A 12,388-nucleotide genomic window follows, 5' to 3' on the forward strand; every position below is an offset into this window, starting at 1 on the left:
AGATCTTCACACCCAGATAATCATGATGGTGTGATCACTCACCTAGAGCCAGACATCCTGGAATGTGATGTCAAGTGGGCCTTAGGAAGCATCACACGAACAAAGCTAGTGGAGGTGATGGAATTCCAGTTGAGCTATTTCAAATCCTAAAAGATGATGCTGTGAAAGTGCTGTACTCAATAACCAGCAAGTTTGGAAAACTCAGTAGTGGCCACAGGACTGGAAAAGGTCAGTTTTTATTCCAATCCTAAAGAAAGGCAATGCCAAAGAATACTCAAACTACCACACAATTTCAGTCATCTCACACGCTAGTAAAGTAATGCTCAAAAATCTCCAAACCAGGCTTCAACAGTACATGAACTGTGAACTTCCAGATGTTCAAGCTGGTTTTAGAAAAGGCAGAGGAACCAGAGATCAAATTACCAACATTCCCTGGATTATCAAAAAAGCAAAAGAGATTCAGAAAAACATCTGTTTCTACTTTTTGATTATGTCAAAGCCTTTGACTGTGTGGATCACCACAAATTGTGGAAAATTCTGAAAGAGATGGGAATACCAGACCACCTCACCTGCCTCCTGAGAAATCTGTATGCAGGTCAGGAAGCAATGTTAGAACTGGACATGGAACAACAGACTGGTTCCAAATAGGGAAAGGAGTATGTCAAGGCTGTATATTGTCACCCTGCTTATTTAACTTATATGCAGAGAACATCATGAGAAACACTGGGCTGGATGAAGCACAAGCTAGAATCAAGATTGCCGGGAGAAATATCGGTAACCTCAGATATGCAGATGACACCATCATTATGGTAGAAAGCGAAGAAGAACTAAAGAGCCTCTTGATGAAAGTGAAAGAGGAGTGTGAAAAAGTTGGCTTAAAGCTCAACATTCAGAAAACTAAGATCATGGCATCCGGTCTCATCACTTCATGGCAAATAGATGGGGAAACAATGTCAGACACTGTTTTTTTGGGCTCCAAAATCACTGCAGACGATGACTGCAGCCATGAAACTAAAAGACGCTTGCTCCTTGGAAGGAAAGTTATGACCAACCTAGACAGCATATTGAAAAGCAGAGACATTACTTTGCCAACAAAAGTCTGTCTAGTCAAGACTATGGTTTTTCCAGTGGTCATGTATGGATGTGAGAGTTGAACTATAAAGAAAGCTGAGCACTGAAGAGTTAATGCTTTTGAACTGTGGTGTTGAAGAAGACTCTTGAGAGTCCCTTGAACTGCAAGGAGATCCAGCCAGTCCATCCTAAAGGAAATCAGTTCTGGGTGTTCATTGGAAGGACTGATGTTGGCCACCTGATGTGAAGAATTGACTCATTTGAAAAGACCCTGTTGCTGGGAAAGATTGAAGTCAGGAGGAGAAGGGAACGACAGAGGATGAGATGGTTGTATGGCATCACCAACTCAATGGAAATGAGTTTGAGTCAACTCCGGGAGTTGGTGATGTACAGGGAGGCCTGGTTTGCTGCAGTCTATGTGGTTGCAAAGAATCAGACACGACTAGTGACTGAACTGAACTTATGTACTGTATGATTCCATTTACATGATGTTCTGGAAGAGGCAAAACTAATCTGGCATTTAAAACATTAGAATAGTGTCAGCTAGTGTATTTGGAGATTGTCTGAAAAGAGGCATTAGAGAATTAGTGGGAGTTTGGTGGTGGTGTAGTACTCTGCCTCTTGTGTCACATGGATGTATATACATTTGTCAAAATTCATTGAACTGTATATTTTAAGATTTATACTTTTCATATATGTGCATGAATAAAATGCTGGAAGGTTATGTGAGAATTATAATAAATTCATTAGATTAGTAAGAAAATGAATGATTTCAACTTTCTGATTTATTGATCTACTGTGTGGTAGCTAGTCTTCAAAGATTGTCCTCCAGTGAGTGAAACGGGCCTCCCAATATTCATTCCCTTTTGTAGTCCCCTCCCTGTCTTCTGGGCTGGTTCCATAAATCACTTTTAATCAATAGAATGCAGTGAGGAAGTGACATTCTGTAACTTCCAAAGCTAAGTTGTAGCTTTCACCTGGGTCCCTTGTAGTGCATTTTGTGGGAGATACCAGTTGCCATGTAGAATGTCCAGCTACCCGCGATTGCTGTGTTGAAAGGAAACCCCAAAATACCCATATTGACAGCTGTTTACAGTGGTGGGGGAGAGGGGAGAGAGAGATGCCTGAACAGTCTTCAGTTGTTCTAGCCTCTCAGCTGAAACACCAAACATGCATTTGAAGAAACAGTTTTAGACATCCAGCCTAGTTCAGTGTTTTGGTGATTTAATCCCAAGCCACTCTCTAACTGCAGTGAACCACTCGGCTGAGTCCAGTCAATCCACAGAACTGTGAGAGATGATAATTTGTTTTAAGCCACCAAATTTTAGGTTGGTAGCTAAAACTAACGTTTCTAGAGATAAATGAAATGTGTTGTACATAGATACATAATACATACACATGTAGATATATGGATAGATATAAGATAAACACTAGATTAAAAACACAATTGCCAAAATTTAAAAATAAGGTGTATGTCTTTCTGCCTTTATAAAAATTATGGCTAGTATTAGGATTTTCATTCAGTTTATCATTCATTCATTTGCAATATGATCTGCTAATGGGATTGAAAATCACATTATTAAACATATTAGTTATATCCATACATCAAATATTTATGGGCTCAAAGCCTATGAGAAAAGTGACGTCCTTGGAAACTTGATCTATGTCAAGAGGTTGCAGTGTTACTATCTTAGGCCCTCTTAAAATGAGATATGCCTGTACTGAATCCTATACTTTGGAGGGAAGAATGAGGATGCTACAAGATTTGTAGGTATGTTGTAGCTCTAGGTAGCCCCCACCCTATCCCCACATTGGCCCTTTTAACTCCACTACAGACTTTCTTAAAAAGAAAAACCCACCTATTCTTTGTGACACCACTTCCATCCCCCTGTTTTGGTCCAGTGTGATAATCTCTGATGGTCAATTTCTATCTTCTTTTGCCTTCCTAACAATAAAGAAGAGTCTCAAATTACTTGACCCTGTGCTTCGATTGCTTGCCCCTAATTTAGTTTGTCTTCTTAGTCTCACCAATATGAAACAAGTCTAGACAGACACACTGTTACCGATGACTTAATACTGCACTATAGGTTTATTGCTCAATTTCAGTAGTGCTGGGGTAGGTAGAAATTATATTTTGTGCTATCACATAACATTATTAAATAACATTTTCCAAAGTATAGACTTTTGGTGAAATAAATCTTTAATAAATAATAAAATATATAAATACATTGGGCCAGGGAATTTTTTTGATCAGGGTGGTATATTACTAGGAAAGTGTCCCACATAAAAAAATTCTGGGAATTTGTGTTGTGAACCTCCTTTTAAAGTTTTAACTTCTGTTTTTCTGATTATACATGTAAAACATATTGACTGCAAGAAATTTGGAAGTAACAGAAAAGTACTTTTTTTTTTAAAAGGAGAAATATATAACAAAATTTGTATTTTAGACTCTGCATCGGCATATGCAAATACCAATTGACTTATTTTCATAAGTTTCACAGGCAACTGTAGCTTGGTATGGCCAAACTGAATAGCCCCCTCTATAGTTCTAGAACTAATGTCCACACGGTCACCCAAGACAGAAACTTGGCAGGTATCCAAGATTCCTTTCCCCACTCCCCATGTCAAATTAAAACCTTCAAAACTTTCTTCTTAATTTATTCTTTAATCCCTCCCTTCATGAAGTGGTGATGCTGAACTGCTCATCTTTTATCTCCCTATCGTGTTTTTTTCAGTTGTTGCTACCATGTTGCTCCTGGAATGATGTTTCTAAAATATGCATTTGATCTTACAATGGCTTCTCAGAGCTTTCAGAGTAAACTTCACATTCTTTATTTTGGTCACTATAACCTTCATGACACCACATTGGCCAACCTCATCTCATTCCATTCCCCATCCCTGGCATCTTAACCCCCAAGCAACTTGCTGTTCCTCAGGTATATCATATTCTCATTTGCCACCCTTGCATCGTTGTGGAAGGCCCTCCCCTTTCTCTTTTAATAATAACATTGATATCTATTTGTCTTATTTTCACTCAATAACTCCAGGAAGCCTTGCCAACCTCAGCCTGAGTTATACGCCTCTCTTCCAGTTACACTTAGCCTACGATGCATGTCTCAATTATAACATATATTTATCATATATTGCCTTACTTATCTATCTGCCTCCCCAAAGTATAATAGGTACTTGAGAAATGTTTATTATGTAGATAAAAGGTATTTCTTTGGAGATTGCTTCTTTTTATCATCTGGATCACTTTGTGAATGAATTCTAGAAGCAGAGGATCTAGGTGTTAAGTAAGGATTTATTTAAGATATGGATAAATAAGGAAAGCTAGGATAGGAAGGACAATTTATCATCAGAGACGAGGATGGAAATAAGTAGTTACTTTGGGTTAGTTAATGAGGGAGTGGTCCTTAGTGGTTTTACTTTATTTATTTTTTATCAGTGGTTTTAGATTTTTTTAATCAGTGGTTTTAGATATCACCAAAAGCATGATGAGGAGAAGGAAATATTCTGAACATTCAGAAAAATTATAATGTAAATAATTTAGTCATGTGATAGTCACTTTGATAGTATTTAAATGAATGTCCATATTGTACATAAAAGTGTATAATGGAACAATAATAATGTTTTGAAGGTAAGGACCAAATTTAATGTTTCTTTAGTATTCCGTCTATTGCCCCTTTTATAAGGTGTTTGAATAAATTATTTCTACTGTCATTGAAAATATATCTAAGAATATTAAATAAAATGTGTAAAGAAAGTACAAATCTTTGAGCATTATTTTAAAATATTTTAACCAGTAATTGCACATCTGGGAATACAGTGCAAATAAATGATACTAATATACATGATAAAATGTGACTATTAATGATAATACCTCAGGATATTCTTGAGAATCAACTCACAACATATGCAGAGCCCTTTCTACTTCTTAATAGAGGTTAACTGCTGTTAACTAATGTTATTAATATTTGTTTTTTTCATGTTTTTTTAAGTTAAAAATAAATATCTGCAAACTTTTAAAAATACAAAACTAGTAATGAATGAAAAGTCAGTCATGCAATGGTAGTCACAAAGCATAGATTCTCCTATTATACTTCCTTGAAAATTGCAAAGTTACAGTAACTAGTAGTTTGGGGTAAAAAATCTAATTTAAGAATGAATTCTTAAATCTAATCTTAAATCTAATTCTTCCTATTGAGAAATTTGCTAGGTTAATTTGAGTCAGAATGAGATTTAAACTATTGGAAGGATAAAATGGAAGAAGATACTTTATAAAAACTGATTCTTTAGCTCATATTATTCACAGACTAAGAGTCCAGTTAGTATTAATTCTGTTTACTTTTTTTTATTTTCTATGATTGACTATCTCAAGCAGTTTTATTCATACAAAATATATTTCTCATTCAGACAAGGGAAATGAATAAGTTTGTCGGTTTTTCTAGTAGTTGTTTATGGTCTTTTTCAGTGTTAATTTCTTTCTTTATCAATGGTAAATTCCATGAGGGCAAAACTATGCCTGATTTTTTTTCATTCTTATGTTCCAAACATGGTACTTGGCACAAAGTGATAAATAAGTATTTATTTGTTCAACAACAAATGATTGGATGAACACAACCTTATTACAACCATGTATTTATATTATGTTGTTCAAATAAAATTTAGACTCTAGATTTGCATGTTAAAGAACAGCATTTTAATGCTGAATTTGCAACTGTTTTCTATTTCTAACCATTTTATTTCCCACTGAATGATCTGGATCTGTTTGGTTTGTCCTAATGCCTAAGTTATTGCCAAGTTTTAACTTTGGAAATAGCAAGGATTAACTAGAATACTCTAGTAGGTTCTTAATATTTTATTCCAAGCTAATTTTCACCCAGTGAATCATAATTTCACATATTTGGAGTTGTCCAAAACATGTATGACTCATTTTTTAAAATTCTATTTATGCACAGAATGAATTTTTATTTTAATATTTTGCTGTCTGTTCCTGTCTTTTTTATTCTGTCTCTTACTGGCTAAATAAGATATCCTAAAGCAAATACTCAGGAGTTTCCTTAAAAGCACAAATTCCCTAGAAAGCAGGAGTAGAAAATAACTATTGCCTGCTTTTGTTATTTTGTGCTGATTTTTAACATTCTAGAATATTAACAAGTGCTTATTATGTTCATGATTCATGTAGATATATTCTTAAATCCTTTAATTTAAATTTAGAATACTATAAAACAAGTAGCACATATTTTCTATGGTATCTGATGAAAATTTTTCTATGCTATTTTTAATGCATTCATTTAAAGCCCTATTTTACAAATGTAGAATATGAAAGCCAATGGGTTATTATCTTTGTTTTGTATTTGTTAACCTAGTTAATAGTACTAATATAAATTTTAACAAAAATGTTCTCTATTTTAAATAGGAGTACAGCATCACTTTCAGTTAAATACATCTGTTATAGTTTATCAAAATAATATCCTCTGACTGTATTCTTTTGATTAACCAAATATCCCCTCTCTTTGTCTTTTTGAGTAACAGCATGCTTCTATGACTCTTTAATTAAGTGACCTTTCCTTACATTTGTCTCGACTGGCTTCTGTTTACAGAAATTGTAAACCAATTGAATGCTCTGAGCAGCTTAGATGAAGATCAAGATGACTGCATAAAGCAAGCAAATATGCCTTCAGCTAAATCAGCCAGTTCCTCTGAAGGTCTAAGAGCTTTCTTCCTTTCTTTCTGCTTCTGATTGCCTGTATTTACTGTGACCTGCTACCTCTTGACTTTCTGTCTGTACTTAGCTGTCAGTTTTGTCTTTGTGCATTTCCTTTAATAAATTTTCGTTGGTAATTTGTAGTGCACCAACAGGCAACAGCATAACAGAACTTACCATCTTTAGTAAAACCCATATCTGGATGATAGGCAGTGATTTTAAAATATAAGATAATAACTGGTCATATGACATAGTTCTTTAGTTAGCTTATATATTGTAACAACATTGTTTTAGAAATATTTGCTTATATTACATCAGTTTGAATTATTCATTAATTTAGGAGTGAAGGACATTTTTTCTCAGAATATATGTTAGTACTTTTTTATTGAATCAAGTAAGATTGAGATGAGTTTCTCTATTTATTATCTGTTATTTTCAAATTCATATGCATATGTCTGTTTTATTTTATTTGAATATGTTGGTATGCTACAAAATACTTGAATGGCATTCTTTCATTGGTAAAATGCTATATCTTATTATTTGCAGGTATTATTAGTGTGAATTTTTACAGTTTGAAATGTTTCATGAATGAATGATAATTATGCTTAACTCTATGTAACCACAGTGAACTGACACATATGTTTATTTTCAGAGCTTATCAACAAACTTAACTTTTTGGATGAAGCAGAAAAGGACTTGGCCACTGTGAATTTAAATCCGTTTGGTGATCCTGATGTAGCAGAATTAAACCCGTTTGGAGATCCTGATTCAGAAGGTAGCACATTTTTTCTTTACTTTTGAAGTCTTTATTTAGTCAAGTTCTCATGGTTTGTAAGGACAGAAAGAGATTTTTTTGTTTTGTTTTAAAGACTTATAAATTTTGTTTATAATGACTATTACTTATTCAATACCACTTGCAATTGATTAGCAATTCTGGATAGCTTCTATTGAATTATTTTTAAAGAAAAAAGAAAGCCTACATAGACATTTACTTGGGGCTTATTTTTTTTTTAACTCTGTATTAGTTTGGTCAAATAGGAAAGCTCTAATATTAGATATAACAGTATTTTACTTGGTTGGCATACAGTAAAGTCTCATTATTTTGGCCTTACCAAGCAAGATCAGGTTGTGGGAAATACCCATATTAGGACGATGGAGGTGGCCTCTCTCTTTATACGGCTTCTCCACCCTCACACCTCAGTCTGATGAGCCTCTCCACCCCTAATTCCGTGTCTCTAGCTGGGAATTATTCTCAGTAACAAAAGTTAAATTGTGCATGTGAATGTCACAGAACAGAAGAAAAGATTAAGAGCTACTCCTGTCATATATACAACATATATAGAAGAAATAAAACCAAGGTTTTTTTTTCCTTAGTCATTTTTCTTATCAAGTAGTTTCAAACTATTAAAGCTTAGAAAAGAGCTATTAAAGAAATAAGACCTTTGTTTAATTAAAATCTGTTTGCTCAAAGTAAATGCAAGAATGGGTAGCCCCTGTTTGCATCTTTTAGACTGCTTTTATGACATCCTCATGAGCTTTAAAGAATTTTGCTACTGCCGATCATGGTGAAAATGAGGTTTCAATTTAAGGATTCACTGTATTAGAGCAATATCATTTCATAATCTACTTCTTCTTCTTCTCCTTCCTTTACTTTCTCCCTTCTTACCAAATTCTAAATTAGTAAGTTTAGATTACTGAGATTGTATTTTTTTGTGACTAATTTTATATTAAAGTATTTGAAATCTTAATGATTATAATACATCTTAGAAGTAATCTGGTTCAGCAGCCTCTTTTCACAGATTAGGGAGCTGAGGCCCAGAGGAATTAAGTGATTTGAACAAGAACTTCAGGTAAATGGAGGTGGAGTTGGAGCTAAGATTACTAATCAAGTGTCTTCTTTTGACCACAGAGCTCCTTAATTACATAGTATATATGTCTGAATACACTGAGCTAAAAAAAATTACCAAAATATTTTGAGATAGGAGTATTTGAGCTTTTCATTTTAAAATTAAATAAGTAATTTTTAAAAAATATATGTGTATCTGTTTCCGAGGTATAGAAAAGAGTACTACATAATGTATATATTGTATCTCTATTTTGGAAAGGTTAAGAGAGCCTGATTCAGAATCTTGAATTATGCCTATAGAGCTAAGAATAAACTTGACAGCCAATATTTTCTTTAAATAAACACTTCTTGAAGACTTTAGAATAAGTATTTTCTATTAGAAGAATACTCATTTTTCTTGAAGTAATTTATTATTAATTTTTATGATTAAAAACATGCATTCTCAAGTAACAGAAGTAGTTAGGAAAGAAAAAAATGTGTTGCGGTTGTTTAGATATTTGTTTTTTTTTGTTTTGCTTTTATAGTTTTATTTCTGCTCTTAGAGGCATGACAGTCTGTGCTTCAGTGACCTGTTTAGAAAGTCATTTTAAAATGTATGTTATCCTTTAAATGAAATAATCTCATCTTAACTCTCCTTTGTTGCTATTCTGTCATCTTCAAATCTTGCTCTATAGTTTGAGTACTTTCTTGCTTTGGTTTTATAAGTTATGAACTTGCTTGGATCAATTTTTGTAATCCTTTACCTGAAAGTAAAAATAAAAATGGTATTTCCATTAAACAGCTTTTGTCTATTTCTTAAGCATTTGAGACTTGGGATTTGTTAATAAAAAATTGAGTCGGCAAAAAAACTCTTCAGTCTCTTCTATGCTCAGAGAAAAGAAAATGCTTCATTTAGATTAGTATAAAGGTTATAGTGGTGTTTGAGTATTATCCTGGTGTTACTAAAGATACAGTTACTGAGTCTCTTCTCTACCTTAGGCTGTTTTTAAATTCATTTCACTGTTGATTTATTATGATTTTATGAATTCTGTTCAATACTTTATGATTGCTTCACCATGGTGTATAGAATTTCAATTTAGAGTTGTTTGTTTTAGTTATCTTTTCAATATAAAGACAAAATAATTTTTCTGGACTAATGTATAAAGTATAAGTAAAAGTAGTTTGACTCTAAAATATAAAAATCATATATATATGTCAATGAAGAGATTTTTATGTTAATTGGATTATATTGTTCGAAATGTCACTTATGAAACAATTATTTTTCTTGAAGATTTTAATAACCAATTTTCTGCCTTCTTCTCCTAGAAATATTTTGTTAGAGTTGCATGGCATAATTAAAATTACTTTTGAACTGTTCTATGATTATCAGCTCTCTGAAACTTTTTTCCAATTTAGGGAAGTGTTTATATCATTAAAATCTAAATTTTAAACAGTTTTATTATACATTCCAGTTTGGGGTGTGTTTTTTTTTTTTGGTGGGGGGCCGCACTATGCAGCTTATGGGATCTTAGTTCCCTAACCAGGGATTGGACCCAGGCCCATGGCAGTGAAAGCACAGAGTACTAACCACTGAACTGCTGTGAAGCTCTCCCTGCTTTTGTTTTAAAATATTAATAAACATAAAAGCAAAATGCTGGTACTAAGTTCTCCATAAGTATTTTTGGAGGACATAATACTATATCGTAGTGCTTTTTGTGATGTGAAGTCAGAATTTTATTTTTAAGAGTACCTTTGTTTTCAAATTGAAATTTGTAGTAAAATTTAGAATTTAGTGGAACACATCTATCTGCTCAGTATGATTTTAATGTAGCTCTTTCAACTTTTAAGTCTTGTTATTCCTTTATGTTATTATATAAAGTATTGACTGAATATGAATTATGTTGAAAAGGCCCATTAAAAGCTGTAAAGATTTAAGGTCTTATAGTATACAGAAACCTGGTCTTTGACGACTTCACAAAAACAAATTCAGTGACATATGGTGTATTTTTGATATATTCCAGAATGAATTTTCAGATTCCTAAGTGATCTCTGCTTGTGTAACTACCAGAGACCATTCTAAAATTAAGTTCATTTTATGTTTTTTTTAAAAGCAGAAATTTTTATATATCAGTTTGGGGTGGGACAACTTAGTATAGTGAAATACAATAAGCAACAATAGATGTTGTACCTCTAAGAAGGTTAAAATTTCCAAAATCAGCATACCATAATGTCAATTTAGAAGAGATGCTAAGAGCATTAACAATTCAAAGATGCTATTTCAGAGAGCACCTAGAGAAGTAGACAAAAATCTTAGATATCACATCTTTTGAACTTAGCTCCTCTAAAACATATTATTGATTTGTACTCTTTCAACCTCATAGAATATTAATTCAAGATTGAGTATTTTTGAAGACTAAATATATAAGCAAGTATCAGGTAGTATTAATTTAATTCATCTTTTGCTATTGTTTTCTAGAACAAATCACTGAAACAATTTCACCTAAAAAACCAGAAGAATCCTTTTATAGTAATAGCTATAATCCCTTTAAAGAGGTACAGACTCCACAGTATTTGAACCCATTTGATGAGCCAGAAACCTTTGTAACTGTAAAGGATTCTCCACCCCAGTCTGCAAAAAGAAAAAATATAAGACCAGTGGACATGAGCAAGTATCTCTATGCTGATAGCTCTAAAACTGAAGAAGAAGAGTTGGATGAGTAAGTACATTTCATTTTGCAATCATCATATTTTAACTAAAGAGGTCTTTCTGTAATATATCTTTGTGTGCATGTATGCTCAATCATGTCTAACTCTTTACGACCTCATGGACTATATAGTCCACAGGCTCTTCTGCCCAGGGGATTATCATGGCAAGAATTCTGGAGTGGGTTGCCATTTCCTCCTCCAAAGGATCTTCCTGACCCACAGATTGAACCCACATCTCCTGCATTGGCAGGTGGATTCTTGACCACTGAGCCACTTGGGAAGCCCTAATGTACCTTTAGTTGGGTAAAAAGAGGTCTGCTGCTGCTGCCTCTGTTTAGTCACTAAGTCATGTCCAACTCTTTGGAATCCAATAGACTGTAGCCCACCAGAGTCCTTTGTCCATGGGATTTCCCAGGCAAGAATACTGGAATGGGTTGCCATTTCCTTCTCCAGGGATCTTCCCAACCCAGGGACTAAATCCATGTCTCCTGCATTAGCGGACAGATTCTTTACTGGTAAGCCATCAGGGAAACCCAAAAGGAGTTCTGTCCCTATGTTAATATACAGTTTATAAGTTAGTATCTATCTCATCCCAAATCTAAATTTTTATAATCTTGACCCTCATTCTCTCACCCTCTTCCACATGATTATGTATGCATCTTAAACTAACAAATGAAGGAAATATGTTTCTGGAGTCTCTGGTTAGAATTCCAACTGTATCTTCCCAAGCAACTATGTTATAAATGGTACATAAGTGTTTTTAATTGATTCTTGAAGGCATTACACTTCAGTTATGTTATGGGTCTATTGTGGGAACCAAGTAATTATTTCTGATATTGATTTGGTGAGAAGATTTATTCAAATGCCAAGCAATGAGATCATGACATTTATAAATTCAGAATTATCTGCTTTTGCATTATTATTTCTACCCAAAAGAGAGGTTTATTGACCACAGGCTCAATATATAAATAGTGTGATTAGGGCTTCCATTTTACTCAAATCCAGATTAGGAATAGGAGAGTGCATTCACATCGTATTCTGGAATTGTACACTGCAACCCATGTAGCTGCACACTG

At 33.6% G+C, this 12,388-nt stretch overlaps 1 protein-coding gene across 12 annotated transcripts in view; it reads left to right on the top strand.

The window, feature by feature from the left end:
• Positions 1-12,388, top strand: part of EHBP1 (EH domain binding protein 1) — a 345,461-nt gene that overhangs the window by 158,571 nt on the left and 174,502 nt on the right. For 9 of the 12 annotated variants that reach the window (XM_025261231.3, XM_025261232.3, XM_044926040.2 and 6 more), the window contains 3 exons: positions 6,678-6,782; positions 7,434-7,556; positions 11,083-11,323. In XM_025261231.3, coding sequence (XP_025117016.1) covers positions 6,678-6,782; positions 7,434-7,556; positions 11,083-11,323 — 469 coding nt within the window. The remainder of the gene's footprint in view (positions 1-6,677; positions 6,783-7,433; positions 7,557-11,082; positions 11,324-12,388) is intronic. The other 3 variants (XM_025261233.3, XM_044926041.2, XM_044926042.2) reach the window with 1 other exon arrangement.

The sequence above is a fragment of the Bubalus bubalis genome, chromosome 12 (genome assembly GCF_019923935.1).
Source record: "Bubalus bubalis isolate 160015118507 breed Murrah chromosome 12, NDDB_SH_1, whole genome shotgun sequence".
In the NCBI taxonomy this organism is placed as follows: domain Eukaryota; kingdom Metazoa; phylum Chordata; class Mammalia; order Artiodactyla; family Bovidae; genus Bubalus; species Bubalus bubalis.